This window comes from Cherax quadricarinatus, chromosome 49, assembly GCF_038502225.1.
Source record: "Cherax quadricarinatus isolate ZL_2023a chromosome 49, ASM3850222v1, whole genome shotgun sequence".
NCBI classification, from domain to species: Eukaryota; Metazoa; Arthropoda; class Malacostraca; order Decapoda; family Parastacidae; genus Cherax; species Cherax quadricarinatus.
Genome location: NC_091340.1, coordinates 24,617,114 through 24,634,964, shown reverse-complemented (window position 1 = coordinate 24,634,964; position 17,851 = coordinate 24,617,114). Strand labels below are relative to the sequence as shown.

The 17,851-nt window shown below is 40.2% G+C and overlaps 1 protein-coding gene across 3 annotated transcripts in view; it reads right to left on the bottom strand.

Moving 5' to 3' along the window:
• The window catches only part of LOC128697036 (SMC5-SMC6 complex localization factor protein 1), a 143,029-nt gene that overhangs the window by 119,153 nt on the left and 6,025 nt on the right, over positions 1-17,851 (bottom strand). For all 3 annotated transcript variants that reach the window (XM_070095266.1, XM_070095268.1, XM_070095267.1), the window contains 2 exons: positions 5,622-5,859; positions 445-649 (listed from right to left, as the gene is read on the bottom strand). In XM_070095266.1, coding sequence (XP_069951367.1) covers positions 445-649; positions 5,622-5,841 — 425 coding nt within the window. In that variant the 5' untranslated portion in view covers positions 5,842-5,859. The remainder of the gene's footprint in view (positions 1-444; positions 650-5,621; positions 5,860-17,851) is intronic.

Here is a 17,851-nt window from a genome sequence, read left to right as displayed (position 1 = left end):
CCTTTCATTCTACGTAATGCCTCACGTACCTCTCCCACACTTACATTCTGCTCTTTTTCACTCCTAAAAGATGGTATACCTCCCTGACCAGTGCATGAAATTACCACCTCCCTTTCTTCCTCAACATTTAAAAGTTCCTCAAAATATTCTCGCCATCTACCTAATACCTCCCTCTCCCCATCTACTAACTCCCCTACTCTATTTTTAACTGACAAATCCATACTTTCCCTAGGCTTTCTTAACTTGTTTAACTCACTCCAAAATTTTTTCTTATACATTTAAAAATATACCAGAAATATTATAAATGGTGTAAAGGTGACATTAAAACAATATCAAAGATGAGTAACACAAACCCACTCCCATTATAGTTTAATAACATGGTCTTAGAAACGAACTCCATCGTTAAGTAAGGAGAGGCTATACTTATACGATTGGTACACCTACTTCTCAAAGAATTTAGTCATCTTCTTATTTTCCAGACTTATGTACATGGTCCACCCAGCATAGATTAATCTTCCAGTTCTCTCTCTCAACCGACGGAAATATTTTGCCACTTCATCGTAGTTTGAGAGTTCGTAATCTGTTTCTCTGAGCCAGTGGCCTTGTCTGGCACTTTCTGTGACATAGTCAGGATGCAGCAACCATTTACCTTATAAGATGAAATAAAAACATTTAAGCCATGGCTTTTGTGTAGTTATAAAACAATGAAAAATGTTTAATTCTATATATAATAAAAAGTTACAGCTAAGTACAGAAAAACTAAGAAAAACATCAAATATGAGAAAAAGATGCACTAAGTCAATGTTTTACAACAATATGTTATATGATCCATCAATCATCCAAAGTTTACACTGGTGACAGCCATCATGGGGACCACTATACTCTGTTTGATAAATGTTGTAATACAGATAATACACACTCACCCAGAGCTGTACCACTCCACACTGCTTGATAAATGCGGTAATACAGACAATGCACATACACCCAAAGTTGTATCACTCTTGGAGCATTTACATTAGAAGACTTAAAATTTTGATTATTAACCTTAGGCAGCCACAATGGAGTGATTAACATTTGAGATGAATACAGATATTGAGAGTAAGTGTATATATAAATTATATTGATGAGAAAGTTTTATATATGTTCATGATATTGAGCAAATGCATGTATAGTTTTTACATATGTATTTATGATGGGCTGTGATAGGTTAAGGAGATAAGGTGCTTTTTAACTCTAGTTTTAAAAATGCTAGCTGAACCAGTAGTTATGGAGATTTCTAGAAGGGAATTCCAGATTTTGGGCCCTTTTATGTACAAGGAGTTTTTGAAAAGATTTAGCCTGACACAGGGAACGTCATAGAGGTTATTGTGCCTAGTCTCGTGTCTATGAGTCCTATTGCAACTGTCAAGAGAGTATTTCAGGTTGGGTATTTATTTTAGAATTGATTGTTCTGTAAGTGTAGGTTGCACAATAGTATGAGTGAATCTTTTGTATAGTGAATAGTTTAGGTCTTTGAAGAGTGGGGGAGGCATGAGGGTGTTGTTGTCTAGCAGTGCATTGTATGATCATTCACACTGCAGCTTTTTGTTGTGTTATTAGTGATTTTAAGTGGTTTTTCATTGTGGAACCCCAGGCACAAAGAGCATAGGTGAGGTAGGGGTAGATCAGTGAATAGTATCGTGTAAGTAGTGCTGTTTGTGGTACGTAATAACATATCTCTGAGAGGATGCCAACTGTTTTAGAAACTCTTTTTGTTGTGTGTTGGATATGGGTGTTGAATTTCAGGTTGCTGGCATGGTGCAGACCCAGGAATTTTCTCATGTTATGTTTAGCAATAAGTATGTTCTTAAGCATAATGTTTAGTTGGACCTCACTTGCTCTACTCCCAAACATAATGTAAAAGGTTTTGTTTATATTAAGTGTAAGTTTATTGATGGTCAACCAGGTTGCTATTTTTTGTGAGTTCTTCATTAACAATAGTGTTGAGAGAGGCTAGATTTGGGTGGGAGATGACAAAAGTTGTGTCGTCAGCAAAGAGGATAGGCGTAAGTTGTTGCGATACACTTGGAAGATTGTTGATGTATAAAAGGAAAAGGAGGGGGCCAAGAATGCTTCCCTGTGGTACACCAGTGTTCAGGGGTCTCGTTGAGGAGGTTGCACCCTTGACAGAGACGTATTGCTTTCTATTAATAAGGTAGGACTTGATAAATGCAAGTGCATGAACTCTTATACCATAATGATCAAACCTGAGGAGTAGGATGCTGTCATCTACTGTATCAAAAGCTTTCTTAAAGTCGACTGTAAAGTAGGTCAAGCATTTTTATTATTGCATCATTTGTGCTTTTCGTTTCTCCTGAAGCCAAACTGGCAGGGGTTGAGGATGCTTTGTGATGTTATGAAGGAGTATAACCTTCTGTGTATGAGTTTCTCAAAGATTTTGGAAAGTAAAGGCAAGTTTGATATTGGCCTATAATTGTTTACATCTGCTGGGTCACCACCTTTGTGTATTGGTGTAATCCTTGCTAGCTTGAGTGATGCTGGGAAAGTGTTGGTTTCTAGTAATTTGTTGAGGAGTAATGCAATGGTGGGTGAGAGGATCTGAGCCGCTCGTTTATACAGTAGTGGTGGTACTTGAGTTACATTCCTTGATTTGTTTTCTAGAGTTAATAATCATGGTAACCTCAGTGGACTATGTTGGTGTAAGATAAGAGGGATGTTGGGAAGTTTCCATCCAGATGATCATTAGCTCAGGTATTGGTAACTGGAATTTTACTGAACAACAATGTGATAACACTGAACAACACCTGGAGTATATCTGGAGAGGGCTTGGGGGTCAATGCCCCTGTGGCCTGGTCTGTGACCAGGCCTCACAGTAGATCACAGCCTGATCAACCAGGCTGTTACTGCTGGCCGCAAGCAACCTGGCATACGAACCACAGCCTGGCTGGTCAGGTACTGACTTTAGGTGCCTGCCCAGCGCCTTCTTGAAGACTGCCAGGGGTCTATTGGTAATCCCCCGTTATGTATGCTGGGAGGCAGGTGAACAGTCTTGGGCCCCTGACACTTATTGTGTTGCCTCTTATCGTGCTAGTGGCACCCCTGCTTTTCGTTGGGGGAATGTTGCATCGTCTACCAAGTCTTTTGCTTTCATAAGGAGTGATTTTTGTGTGAAAGTTTGGTACAAATCCCTCTAGGATTTTCCAAGTGTATATAATCATGTTCTAGGTAGTAGGGTGGTAAACAGCAACCACCCAGGGAGGTACTACCGTCCTGCCAAGTGAGTGTAAAACTGAAGCCTGTAATTGTTTTACATGATGGTAGGATTGCTGGTGTCCTTTTTTTCTGTCTCATAAACATGCAAGATTTCAGGTACGTCTTGCTACTTCTGCTTACACTTAGGTCACACTACACATACATGTACAAGCATATGTATACACACCCCTCTGGGTTTTCTTCTATTTTCTTACTAGCTCTTGTTCTTGTTTATTTCCTCTTATCTCCATGGGGAAGTGGAACAGAATTCTTCCTCCGTAAGCTATGCGTGTTGTAAGAGGCGACTAAAATGCCAGGAGCAAGGGGCTAGTAACCCCTTCTCCTGTATATATTACTAAATATGAAAGGAGAAACTTTTGTTTTTCCTTTTGGGCCACCCCACCTCGGTGGGATACGGCTGGTGTGTTGAAAGAAGAAAGATACACATCCCTCTGGGTTTTCTTCTATTTTCTTTCTAGTTCTTGTTGTTGTTTATTTCCTCTTATCTCCATGGGGAAGTGGAACAGAATTCTTCCTCCGTAAGCCATGCGTGTTGTAAGAGGCGACTAAAATGCCAGGAGCAAGGGGCTAGTAACCCCTTCTCCCGTATAAATTACTAAATTTAAAAAGAGAAACTTTCGTTTTTCTTTTTGGGCCACCCTGCCTTGGTGGGATACGACCGGTTTGTTGAAAAAAAAAAAAAAAAACACATGCAAGATTTCAGGAATGTCTTGCTACTTCTACTGACACTTAGGTCACACTACACATACATGTACAAGCATATATATATACACCCCTCTGGGTTTTCTTCTATTTTCTTTCTAGTTCTTGTTCTTGTTTATTTCCTCTTACCCCCATTGGGAAGTGGAACAGAATTCTTCCTCCGTAAGCCATGCGTGTTGTAAGAGGCGACTAAAATGCCGGGAGCAAGGGGCTAGTAACCCCTTCTCCTGTATATATTATTAAATGTAAAAGGAGAAACTTTCGTTTTTCCTTTTGGGCCACCCTGCCTCGGTGGGATACGGCCAGTGTGTTGAAAGAAAGAAAGAAGATATAATCATGTATCTCTCCTGAACAACAATGTGATAACAGTGAACAACAATGTGATAACAGTGAACAACAATGTGATAACAGTGAACAACAATGTGATAACAGTGAACAACAATGTGATAACAGTGAACAATGTGATAACAGTGAACAACAATGTGATAACACTGAACAACAATGTGATAACAGTGAACAACAATGTGATAACAGTGAACAACAATGTGATAACAGTGAACAACAATGTGATAACACTGAACAACAATGTGATAACAGTGAACAATGTGATAACAGTGAACAACAATGTAATAACAGTGAACAACAATGTGATAACACTGAACAACAATGTGATAACAGTGAACAATGTGATAACAGTGAACAACAATGTGATAACAGTGAACAACAATGTGATAACACTGAACAACAATGTGATAACAGTGAACAATGTGATAACAGTGAACAACAATGTGATAACAGTGAACAACAATGTGATAACAGTGAACAACAATGTGATAACTGAACAACAATGTGATAACAGTGAACAACAATGTGATAACAGTGAACAACAATGTGATAACAGTGAACAACAATGTGATAACAGTGAACAACAATGTGATAACAGTGAACAACAATGTGATAACACTGAACAACAATGTGATAACAGTGAACAATGTGATAACAGTGAACAACAATGTAATAACAGTGAACAACAATGTGATAACACTGAACAACAATGTGATAACAGTGAACAATGTGATAACAGTGAACAACAATGTGATAACAGTGAACAACAATGTGATAACACTGAACAACAATGTGATAACAGTGAACAATGTGATAACAGTGAACAACAATGTGATAACAGTGAACAACAATGTGATAACAGTGAACAACAATGTGATAACTGAACAACAATGTGATAACAGTGAACAACAATGTGATAACAGTGAACAACAATGTGATAACTGAACAACAATGTGATAACACCAAACAACAATGTGATAACAGTGAACAACAATGTGATAACAGTGAACAACAATGTGATAACAGTGAACAACAATGTGATAACAGTGAACAACAATGTGATAACACCAAACAACAATGTGATAACAGTGAACAACAATGTTATAATAGAACTGCTACAATAAAGCTATTAGGGAGTATAAAACTGAGAGTACAAAGTTGCAAGAGCATATAAAGCATTGAGACAGTATAAAGCTCTAGGAGCATATAAAGCTGTGAGACAGTATAAAGCTGAAAGATCATATAAAAAGCTATGAGGGAGTATAAAGCTGCTAGAACATATAAAGCTGTGATAGCATTACCTCCAGCTAAAGCAGCAAGAACCTTGACAGTAGGGGTAAATTCTCTGGCAATGACGTGAGTACACACTGCTACAAAGTTGTTATGTTGGATGTCCTCAACAGTGGCCCCCAGCAACACTATGCTGGAGTGGAGCGAGGCTAACTCAGGTCCACGGTGAACCCCGGATATGAGGAACCTGCGAGTCTCTTCCCTACGCTGAAAGCTGGGCATATTAGCCATCGCTATATTCACCACCTCCTGGAATTAAAATGAAACAAACTTGAAAGATCACCACATTTTTATCACTATAAACACAAGGAAGAATTGAACCTCTATTAGGGTGGTAGAATGCCCCTGGAGAATGGGAGGTAATTAGGTTTGATCCAAGGGAAGGACACTTCCAAATCTCTGGATCCAGTGACCTCCACCCACCAGCATCAACGAACCCAGCTTGATGGCTAAGAGAGAGACAATATTAAGTAATTAATATGAATAATTAAACTGCATGTAGCTTGTTAACAACTCCTTGGTTGGTCTCATGCATGATGAAATTAAACCTTCCTTTTTTGGTACATTACTTTGTGTCCTTAAAAAAGAAGGATGCAGTAATTAAGTGGGCAACACACATCGTCACCTCGTTCCAAAGCTGCTGTCTGAAGTATTCGCATAGAGGCAGCCATGATGCTTCAACCAAAACAGCTTGGCTTTGGGGTCCCTCAAGGAAGCGAAGCAGCGGTTTATGCAACAAGAGCATAGTTCAACAACCTGCCTGAGGATAATGCAGTGGTAAAATTAGATTTCAAAAATGCATTTAGTCTCCTGAGAAGAGATATGGTATTAATAGTTGTACAAGAACATTTCCCTGGTCTCTTCCCTTTTGTTTCAGCTAGATACAGCAAGGAATCAATGCTCTGTTTGGAGAGCATGAAATCACATCAGAGGGTATCCAGCAAGGGGATCCTTTCACACCATTTCTCTTCTGTATAGTGGTTAGGGAAATCAGTGTCAGGCTGGCCTGTGAGCTAAACATCTGGTTCCCAGATGACGTCACAATGGAGGGCACAAAGGAGTCCCTTCTAGATGATCTTGACCAGGTGATGACACGGGGACAGGAAATGGGACTCATCCTGAATCCATCCAAATGTGAAATCATCTAAGTCGATAAACAGGTGTTCGAGGCAGTGAGATCAAGATTACCAAGTGCATCAGTCATTGCCCCCACAAATAGTGCCTTGCTTAGAGCACCTCTGGGAACTGATGCCAATTACTCAATTCTCAGGAAGAAACTGGATGAGTCGAGGATGGAGCAATGAATAGGCAATCTTGATACCCATGATGTCTTGTACCTTCTCACAAAGTGTTTGAGTCAGCCCAGGTTAACATATTTCCTAGATGTGCACTCTCATATGATAACCCTATACTGCATGAATGCAACAGTATCCTGAGGCATATTTTTATGAAAGTACTCAACCTTACTCTAGAAGATGGACAGTGGGACCAAGCTATGCTTCTAGGCAGATTAGGAGATACTGATGTCCACAAGGCATCACAGATTCCACTACCTGCTTTCCTGTCCTCGTGTGTTGCATCCAGTGGACTTGTAACAGTGATTCTCCCTGAACACCTTAGGAACAATATTGGGGTTCATAACCAAAAGCTCATTGACAAAGCAACACTCTGGGATAATCTAATGGGCTTTGAAACCAGACCTGCTTCCCCAAGAAACTACAGTCACACTGGGATGGCCCAATAGTAGAAATATAGCCTCAACAGTGCTTCAGTGTGTGTCGGGGAAGGATAGAACCCGCCTCCTAACAGTGAGAGCTCCTCATGCAGGGAACTTCTTGTTGGTTGTTCCCAACTCCTCCTTTAGCACACATCTCTACCCACAGACCATCCACATTACTGTTGCTTTTTGCCTTGCTGCCTCCATACACAGGTGTATTTGTGGCAGTGAATCAGTAGACCGATTTGGGTACCATGGTCTTGTATGCCATAGATATGAGGGAAAGATTGCAAGGCATGAAGAAGTTAATGACATCAAGAGAAACCTCGCAACAGCCGGATGCTCAGCAATAAGGGAACCACCCCAACTATGCAGATCTGATGGTAACCAAAAGCAGCCATATGGTCCCACCCTTCAAGCCTGAACAGATGGCAAGCAGGTGGTGTGGGACTACACATGTGCATCCACATTGGCTGATAACTATCTCCAATACACCAGGGAGGAAGAAGGGGCAGCTGCAGCTTCATGGAATCCCAAAAGTCTAGAAAATACAGTGAACTTGCCCATCATAATATGTTTGTTCCCACAGGCTCAGAGACCCTTGGCCCATGGGAAAAAGAGTGCATCAAAGTTCCTTAAGGAGCCAGGCAAATGACTCATCAGGGTAACCAGGTATTCCAGAGCAGCTAGTTTCTATATTACAGTGACTCAGCATTGCTCTTCAGTGGGGTAATGCCTGCTCTTTCCTGGGTACGTATCCCAGCTCAGAGCTGGATGAGATTTTCACATTGTAATCTGTGACAAACATGCAGCAATATGTACTTGAAATGTATACCTCAAACCTCATGTACTGTGTATGCCATCTTTATACCAGCAATGAATCTTTTGTAAGACTTGTGTACCATGTTATGTAATAAAATATACCTATTGGTATAAATATTAAAAGATGGAGTGGTAGAGGAAGTAGAATATTCAAATGGCTTCAGGAAGAAACCCAAATATTTTTCCTCAAAAATAGCATGTCTTTAATCCTAACTGGAGGAATTACACGAAATGCATTGCATATTAGTGACTTTTTTTCGTGCCGAATAATGTTTGATTACATGCAAACTACGTTATCTTTGTACTGCATAAAAAAATAAAAATTTAGATTTGAATATGAATTTGAATTTGAATTCAGGTTCCATCCTATAAAAATCCCCTCAAGGGAATGCAGGTATCCTCTAGCTAGTTCAGGTACCTGGGTAGCTTGAGGAACCTGTTAGGAATTCCCATGGCTTGGTTGGCAACTGTCTCACCTCAGATTCTGGACACCCACAAAATGAAAAAAATAGGGATATTATCCTAATTAAACCAAATGGAACATAACTACAGCCTATTGATACAGTTAACAAGATAAATGACTTTTTCTCAACAACAGGATCAAATCTCGACAGTAAAATCTCAGGAACCAGGTGATTACTTAGATGGGAACTTCCCAACCTCCTCCTATCTTCTACCAACCGAACCTACAGAAGTCACCATGATTATTAAGCCACTTAAAAATAAATCAGGATATCTGGCTCAAGTCCCACCATTGCTATACAAATGAGTGACTCGTTCTTTCACCTGCTACTTTATTATTCTTTAACAAATCACTAGAAACCAGCACTTTCCCAACACTACTCAAGATAGCAAGGGGTACACCAATACACAAAGGTGGTGACCCAACAGATGTAAACAACTACAGGCCAATATCAAACTTACTGTTGCTATCCAAAATCTTTGAGAAACTCATGCACAAGAGATTATATTCCTTTAAAAGAGTGCAAAACATCCTCAACCCCTGCCAATTTGGCTTCAGGAAAAGCAAAAGCACAAATGATGCAATTGTAAAAATGCTAGACAGCACTGGAAAAAAATGAATATCCATTAGGACTCTTTATCAACCTAAGGAAAGCTTCTGATACAGTAGACCACAGTATCCTACTCCACAAACTTGATAATTATGGCATAAGGCCACGCACTTACATATTTCAAATCCTACCTTACTAACAGACATCAATACGTCTCTATTAAAGACACAACCTCATCAACAAGACCACTGGATACTGGAGTACCACAGGGAAGTGTCCTTTGACCCCTGCTCTTCCTCTTATACATCAATGATCTTCCTAATGTACCACAACACCTTAAACCTATTCTCTTTGCTGATGACACGACTTATGTCATCTCCCACCCTAATTTTGCTGCACTCAACACTACTGTTAACGAAGAGCTAGTAAAAATATCGACCTGGATTACTGACAATAAACTTACACTTAATGTTGACAAAACCTTCTACATTATATTTCGGAGCAGAACAGGTGATGCCCAGCTGAACATTATGATTGACAACACTCTTATTGCTAAACATAATGAAGGTAAATTCCTGGGTCTGCACCTTGACAGCAACGTGAAATTCAACACCCATATCCAACACAACAAAAAAAAAAAAGTATCCAAAACAGTTGGGTTCCTTCCATAGATATGTTACTATGTACCAAAATCAGCCCTAATCACACTATACTATTCACTCATCTATCCCTACCTCACCTATACTATTTGTGCTTAGGGATCAACAGCAGCAACCTACCTAAAGCCAATAATAGCCCACAAAAAGCTGCAGTAAGAATTATAACACAATCCAATGATAGACAACACCCCCCCAACTCTTCAAAGACCTAAATATACTCACTGTACAGAACATTCACACCTATTACTGTGCAACCTACATTTACAGCCATAAATTCTAATATTAACCCTGAATTAAAACACTTTCTTGATAGTTGCAACAGGAACCACAGACACAATACCAGACACAAAAATCTCTATGACATTCCTCATGTCCAGCTAAATCTCTACAAAAATTCAATGTACATAAACTCTTTGACTGTCGCAAGCCCCTTTCTAAAACTGTCATTCTATGTCATAAAATTTTTGGAAAAAACAAAATTATTTTTTCTTATGAAATGATAGAGAATATTTTCCCGATGGTAATGACACCAAAAGTACGAAATTTGGTCGAAAACTCACTTATGCTCCCGTGAAGTTAGCGGTCTCGGCGACATATACGCATCGGCGATTTCGCCGAGTTTGAGCCTTGTTTTTGGCCAATTCCATTGTTCCAGTTGACCAAACTCATAGCTATTTCTTTAGAACTCCATTTTTTCTATCAGTTGAGTACAAGAAATTGCCCATTTACCAATTTGAACTAACCAATAAAGTCGTCAGAAATTGGCAACTTGGCCAATTTCACGCAAATTAAAAAAGATGCCAATTTCAAAATAGGGTCCAGAATAAGCAAGGTAGACATTCTTGGCACTAAAGTAACATATCCTCTGTTCATTAGTCACGTCTCTAGGCCCCTCTTATATTACTATTGCTGTCTATTTTGATTTTTTTATTCATACAAAAAATACAAAATTTACTGTTATGCAGACTACTGCATTATTGTAAAAATGGTATAAATAATATCAGTGCACTAGTAAAAGAATATTAGACTCCCCAGTTGACATGTATTGGACGTGTGGTGTAATTTGCTTACTCCTGAACATTGGTAAAAATCGAACATTTCCGCTACTTTGAGCTCAATTTCAAGGTCATTTTCATTGTGAAACTAATCAAAATCATCTCTATTTCTGTAACCTATTTTCCATTTTATCACGTGAGACCATGAAAATGAGAATATGTGTACAACGATAAATACGATACGAAAATACACCTCAAAGTCGGGGTTTTAATCCCAAAAAATGGTCAGAGTTTTTTTCTCATTACGCACTGCGTGCTGCAGGATTTTTTTTTTGTGGTGCACACTGACCACACAGACCCATTCTCTCACATGTGGGCCTACCAGCTTTCTCCTGCTTGATTTGAAGCCGCTAGAATTTACGAGTATAAATACGTTTGAAACAGTGGCACGTTTGGAGAGGCGGATGATGGGCATAAACAAGGAAGATATTAATAAAGTACTGAGGATGTCGAACCAGGTAAGAACCAGAAATAATGGATTTAAATTGGATAAATTTAGATTTAGAAAGGACATAGGTTAGTACTGGTTTTCTAACAGAGTTGTAGATGCGTGGAGCAGTCTTCCCAGTGGGGTGATAGAGGCTAGGACCTTGGGTAGCTTTAAGAAGAGACTGGACAAATATATGAGTGGGAGGGGCTGGGTTTGATTGGTGTCATTGGGTACGGGAGTTATTTCTTGGGTAGCTTTGGGTAGAGGTCGTTTTGATAAGGACCTGCCTCGCATGGGCCAGTAGGCCTTCTGCAGTGTTCCTCCATTCTTATGTTCTTATGTTCTGATGTAAGACGTATATATACGACCAAAACAGTCAAAGGGTTAAAGGGCCTAAAATCTGGAACTCCCTGCCAGAAAACTCTAGAACTGCAGACTCAACCACCATTTTCAAAACTACCGTTAAAAAACATCTTATCTTTCTAACCCACCCCGTCATCAGCCATGTGAAAACCACCTACAGTGGACCCCCGCATAACGTTGGCATCGCATAGTGTTAAATCCGCATAGCGTTACATTTTATAGCTAAAATTTTGCCTCGCATAGTGCTAAAAAATTCGCTCAACGCGATTCGTCAGAGACACGTCGATGCGGCCTGAGCCAGCCTCACTTGTTCTGCCAGTGGCATTGTTTACAAGCCAGCCTCTGCGATAACATTCAAGCATCCAATCGGAACATTTCGTATTATTACAGCCTTTTTATAGTGATTTCACCTGAAAAATAAGTGACCATGGGCCCCAAGAAAGCTTCTAGTGCCAACCCTACAGGAATAAGGGTGAGAATTACTATGGAGATGAAGAAAGAGATCACTGCTAAGTATGAAAGTGGAGTGCATGTCTCCGAGCTGGCCAGGTTGCATAGTAAACCCCAATCAACCATCGCTTCTGTTGTGTCCAAGAGAATGGCAATCAAGGAAGCTGTTCTTGCCAAAGGTTTAACTGTGCTTTCGAAACAGAGATCACAAGTGATAGAAGATGTTGAGAGACTGTTATTGGTGTGGATAAACGAAAAACAGATAGCAGGCGATAGCATCTCTCAAGCGATCATAAGTGAAATGGCTAGGAAGTTGCACGAGGATTTAATTAGAAAAATGCCTGCAACTAGTGGTGATGCGAGTGAATTTAAGGCCAGCGAAGGTTGGTTTGAGAGATTTAAGAGGCGTAGTGGCATACATAGTGATATAAGGCATGGTGAGGCTGCCAGTTCGGACCAAAAAGCAGCTGAAAAATATGCGCATGAATTCAAGGAGTACATAGACAGTGAAGGACTGAAACCTGAACAAGTGTTTAATTGTGACGAAACAGGCCTGTTCTGGAAGAAAATGCCAAGCAGGACCTACATTACTCAGGAGGAAAAGGCACTCCCAGGACATAAGCCTATGAAAGACAGGCTTACTCTTCTCATGTGTGCCAATGCTAGTGGTGATAAGAACATAAGAACATAAGAACGAAGGAACACTGCAGAAGGCCTACTGGCCCATGCGAGGCAGGTCCAAGTCTCCTACCGGCTTAAGCCAATGCACCCAACCTAGACAGGTCAGGTCACATTGACTTAAGGGAGGAACACGGCAACCGACCTGTTAGCACAAGCTATCAGGTCTAACTCACACCCACCCACATCTACTCATGTATTTATCCAACCTATTTTTAAAGCTACACAACGTTCTGGCCTCTATAACGGTACTTGGGAGTTTGTTCCACTCATCCACAACTCTATTACCAAACCAGTACTTTCCTATATCCTTCCTGAATCTGAATTTTTCCAACTTAAAACCATTGCTGCGAGTCCTGTCTAGGCTAGATATTTTCAGCACACTATTTACATCCCCTTTATTTATTCCTGTCTTCCACTTATACACCTCAATCATATCCCCCCTAATTCTACGTCTTTCTAGAGAGTGCAGTTTCAGGGCCCTTAGTCTATCCTCATAGGGAAGGTTTCTGATACATGGGATCATCTTTGTCATCCTCCTTTGTACATTTTCCAGAGAATTTATATCCATTCTGTAATACGGTGACCAAAACTGTGCAGCATAATCTAAATGAGGCCTAACCAAGGATGTATAGAGTTGAAGAACAACCTGAGGACTCCTATTATTTATGCTTCTTGATATGAAGCCAAGGATTCTATTAGCTTTATTGCGAACACTTATGCACTGTTGTCTTGGTTTCAGATTACTGCTAACCAGAACTCCTAAATCTTTTTCGCAATCCGTAATATTAAGATCTACATTATTTAGTTTATATGTGGCATGGTTATTGTCCTGTCCAACATTTAGAACTTTGCATTTGTCTATATTAAACTGCATCTGCCACTTCTCCGACCACTGCATCAGTCTATTCAAATCTTCCTGGAGTGCTCGAATGTCCTCGTCAGAATGAATTCGACGGCCTATTTTGGTGTCATCGGCAAACTTGCCGATGTCGCTCTTTATGCCCTCATCTATGTCGTTTATGTAGATTGTGAACAGCAGGGGGCCCAACACTGACCCCTGTGGAACACCGCTCGTGACACTTCCCCACTCTGATTTCTCCCCATTTATGCAAACTCTCTGCTGCCTATTTGTCAACCATGCCTCTATCCAGGAAAAAATTTCTCCTCCTATTCCTATTGCAAAGTAAAGCCTTTATTAGTGTATCACTCTGAAACTCCCAGAACGTTCAGGCAAAAGAATATCCTCAAGGCTAATTTGTGTGTGCTGTGGAGGGCAAACAATAAGGCATGGGTCACTAGGGACTTTTTCTATGACTGGCTACACCAAGCATTTGTCCCCACTGTGAAAAATTACCTAACTGAAAAGAAATTAGACCTTAAGTGCTTCCTGGTGATAGACAATGCCCCTGGTCATCCTACAGACTTGGCAGAGCGACTTTGTGGGGACATGAGCTTCATTAAGGTGAAGTTTTTGCCTCCTAATACCACTCCTCTCCTGCAGCCCATGGACCAGCAGGTTATTGCAAACTTCAAAAAACTGTACACAAAAGCTCTGTTTGAAAGGTGCTTTGTAGTGACCTCAGAAACTCAACTGACTCTAAGAGAGTTTTGGAGAGAGCACTTTAATATCCTCAATTGTGTAAACCTTATAGGTAAGGCTTGGGAGGGAGTGACTAAGAGGACTTTGAACTCTGCTTGGAAGAAACTGTGGCCAAAATGTGTAGACCAAAGGGATTTTGAAGGATTTGAGGCTAACCCTGAGAGGAGTATGCCAGTTGAGGAATCAATTGTAGCATTGGGGAAGTCCTTGGGGTTGGAGGTTAGTGGGGAGGATGTGGAAGAGTTGGTGGAGGAAGACAATGAAGAACTAACCACTGATGAGCTGCTAGATCAACTTCAACAGCAAGGGGCCACACCTGAGGAAATTGCTTCGGAGGAGGGGAGAGAGAAATTGAAGAAGTTGCCTACTTCAAAGATTAAGGAAATCTATGCAAAGTGGCTTAAAGTGCAAACCTTCATGGATGAAAATCACCCTCAGACAGCTATTGCAAGCCGTGCTGGTGACTATTACACTGACACTGTTGTGAAACACTTTAGGAAAGTCATAAAGGAACGAGAGGTACAGGCCACTATGGACAGATATGTTGTGCGACAGAAGTCCAGTGACTCTGAAGCTGGTCCTAGTGGCATTAAAAGAAGAAGGGAAGCAACCCCGGAAAAGGACTTGACACCTCAAGTCCTAATGGAAGAGGATTCCCTTCTAAACACTAAAACCATCCATTCTCCCCTCCTCCCATCCCATCAATCATCACCACATCTTCAATAAAGGTAAGTGTCATGTAACTGTGCATGTTTTCTTAAGTTTGTATGTATTAAAATTAATATTTCATGTGGTAAAAATTTTTTTTTTCATACTTTTGGGTGTCTTGCACGGATTAATTTTATTTCCATTATTTCTTATGGGGAAATTAATTCGCACAACGATAATTTCGCATAACATTGAGCTCTCAGGAATGGATTAATAGCATTATGCGGGGGTCCACTGTATTCTCTTTTCTGTATCGTGAACACATCCAAAACAAAACAGACTTACTTTCATTATCTGTAATCCCCCCTAATTTACATTTACATTCACCCAAATAACTGTAAATATAAAATTCCTAAATAACAAAAGAAGGCACAGTACCGTTACTGGAACGATACACAAATAACCCGCACAGAGAAGAGAGGACTGAAACGTCGTCGTAAGCTCCTCTCTTCCATGTGCGGGTTATTTGTGTATAAAATTCCTACTATAGTTATTGCCTAATAAATCTTAAGTTAGTCCTAATTTGCCTGAAATATTCTCCCAATATAGGAGCTTTTATATAAACAGTGTATCATGCTAAGATAAAACCATTCCCATTACAAAATTTACTAACTGTAATATTGTTATATGTTTTGTACTACCTCACTATTATAAATCTAATTAATCACTTCAGTTACCTAACTTTTATATCAGTATGCAATAAGTTATATTAAAATGTGCTGCTCCATAACCTGTGTCAATATAGAGTAAGAAAAGTTGGTAGATGGATCTACAATTTCCTCACAAACAGAACACAAAGAGTAGTAGTCAACAGAGTAGAGTCTGAGGCGGCTACGGTGAAAAGCTCTGTTCCACAAGGCACAGTACTCGTTCCCATCTTGTTTCTCATCCTCATATCTGACATAGACAAGGATGTCAGCCACAGCAGTGTCTTCCTTTGCAGATGACACCCGAATCTGCATGACAGTGTCTTCCATTGCAGACACAGCAAGGCTCCAGGCAGACATCAACCAAATCTTTCAGTGGGCTGCAGAAAACAATATGAAGTTCAACGATGAGAAATTTCAATTACTACTCCGATATGGTAAACACAAGGAAATTAAAACTTCATCAGAGTACAAAACAAATTCCTTCCACAAAATAGAGCGAAAAACCAACGTCAAAAACCTGGGAGTGATCATGTCGGAGGATCTCACCTTCAAGGACCACAACATTGTATCAATCGCATCTGCTAGAAAAATGACAGGATAGATAATGAGAACCTTCAAAACTAGGAATGCCAAACCCATGACACTCTTCAGGTCGCTTGTTCTATCTAGGCTGGAATATTGCTACACACTAACAGCACCTTTCAAGGCAGGTGAAATTGCTGACCTAGAAAATGTACAGAGAACCTTCACGGCACGCATAACGGAGATAAAACACCTCAATTACTGTTCAACTGCCTCCCAGCATACATAAGGGGGATTACCAATAGACCCATGGCTGTCTTCAAGCAGGCACTGGACAAGCACCTAAAGTCAGTACCTGACCAGCCAGGCTGTGGCTCATACATTGGATTGCGTGCAGCCAGCAGTAACAGCCTGGTTGATCAGGCTCTGATCCACTAGGAGGCCTGGTCACAGACTGGGCTGCGGGGGCGTTGACCCCTGGAACTCTCTCCAGGTAAACTCCAGGTAGCCTGCCCAAAATGCCTAGGCATGCTAGTGGCCTTCTTTGTAATTAATATTTTATAATATGTAAGCCACACATTGTAAGTTTTGCAAGGAAATAAACATTTTCATTTTCATACACTGAGTGTCTGTGGTTCAATCCCCGGCCAAATGATAATGTTGGGAATGTTACCTTACACCTGCTGTCACTCTTCACCTAGCAGTCAGTAGGTACCCGGGTGTTAGTGGACTGGTGTAGGTCGCATCCAGGGACACAAGATTGAAGGCCCACAATGGAAATAAGACGGACGGTCCTCAATGACGAACTGACTTTCTTGGGCTATTCTGGCTGGCTAACCCTACAGGTTAAAAATCCAAACAAATCTTATCTTATATCTTGCAACTTTAATAATAATAATAATAATAATAATAATATCTTTATTTCTACATGTACAAGGTATACAGACCATAGCTGACATCAATGACATGTACTATTATATAGAAAGCCCCTCGTTATGCAAAGCATTTCCCGCAAATTAGGTCAGTTTTGTCCGAGGAAGCGACCCACATCAGTCTACTAACACCCAGGTACCCATTTTACTTAACCCTTTGGCTGTTTACGCTGTATAAATACGTCTTACGAGCCACTGTTTCTGACGTATATATACTCAATAATTCTAGCAGCTTCAAATCAAGCGGGAGAAAGCTGGGAGGCCCACATATGAGATAAAGGGTCTGTGTGGTCAGTGTGCACCACATAAAAAAATCCTGCATCACACAGTGCGTAATGAGAAAAAAAAACTGATCGTTTTTTTGGATTAAAGCGACGATTTTGAGGTGTATTTTCGTATAGTATTTATCGTTGTATTCGCGTTTTCATGGTCTTAGGTGATAGAATGGAAAACAAATTACAGAAACAGAGATGATTTTCATTACTTTGACGATGAAAACGACCTTGAAACTGAGCTCAAAGTAGCGGAAATGTTCGATTTTTACCAATGTCCAGGAGTAAACAAATCACACCACACGTCCAATACACGTCAACTGGGGAGTCTAATATTCTTTCACTAGTGCACTGATATTATTTATAC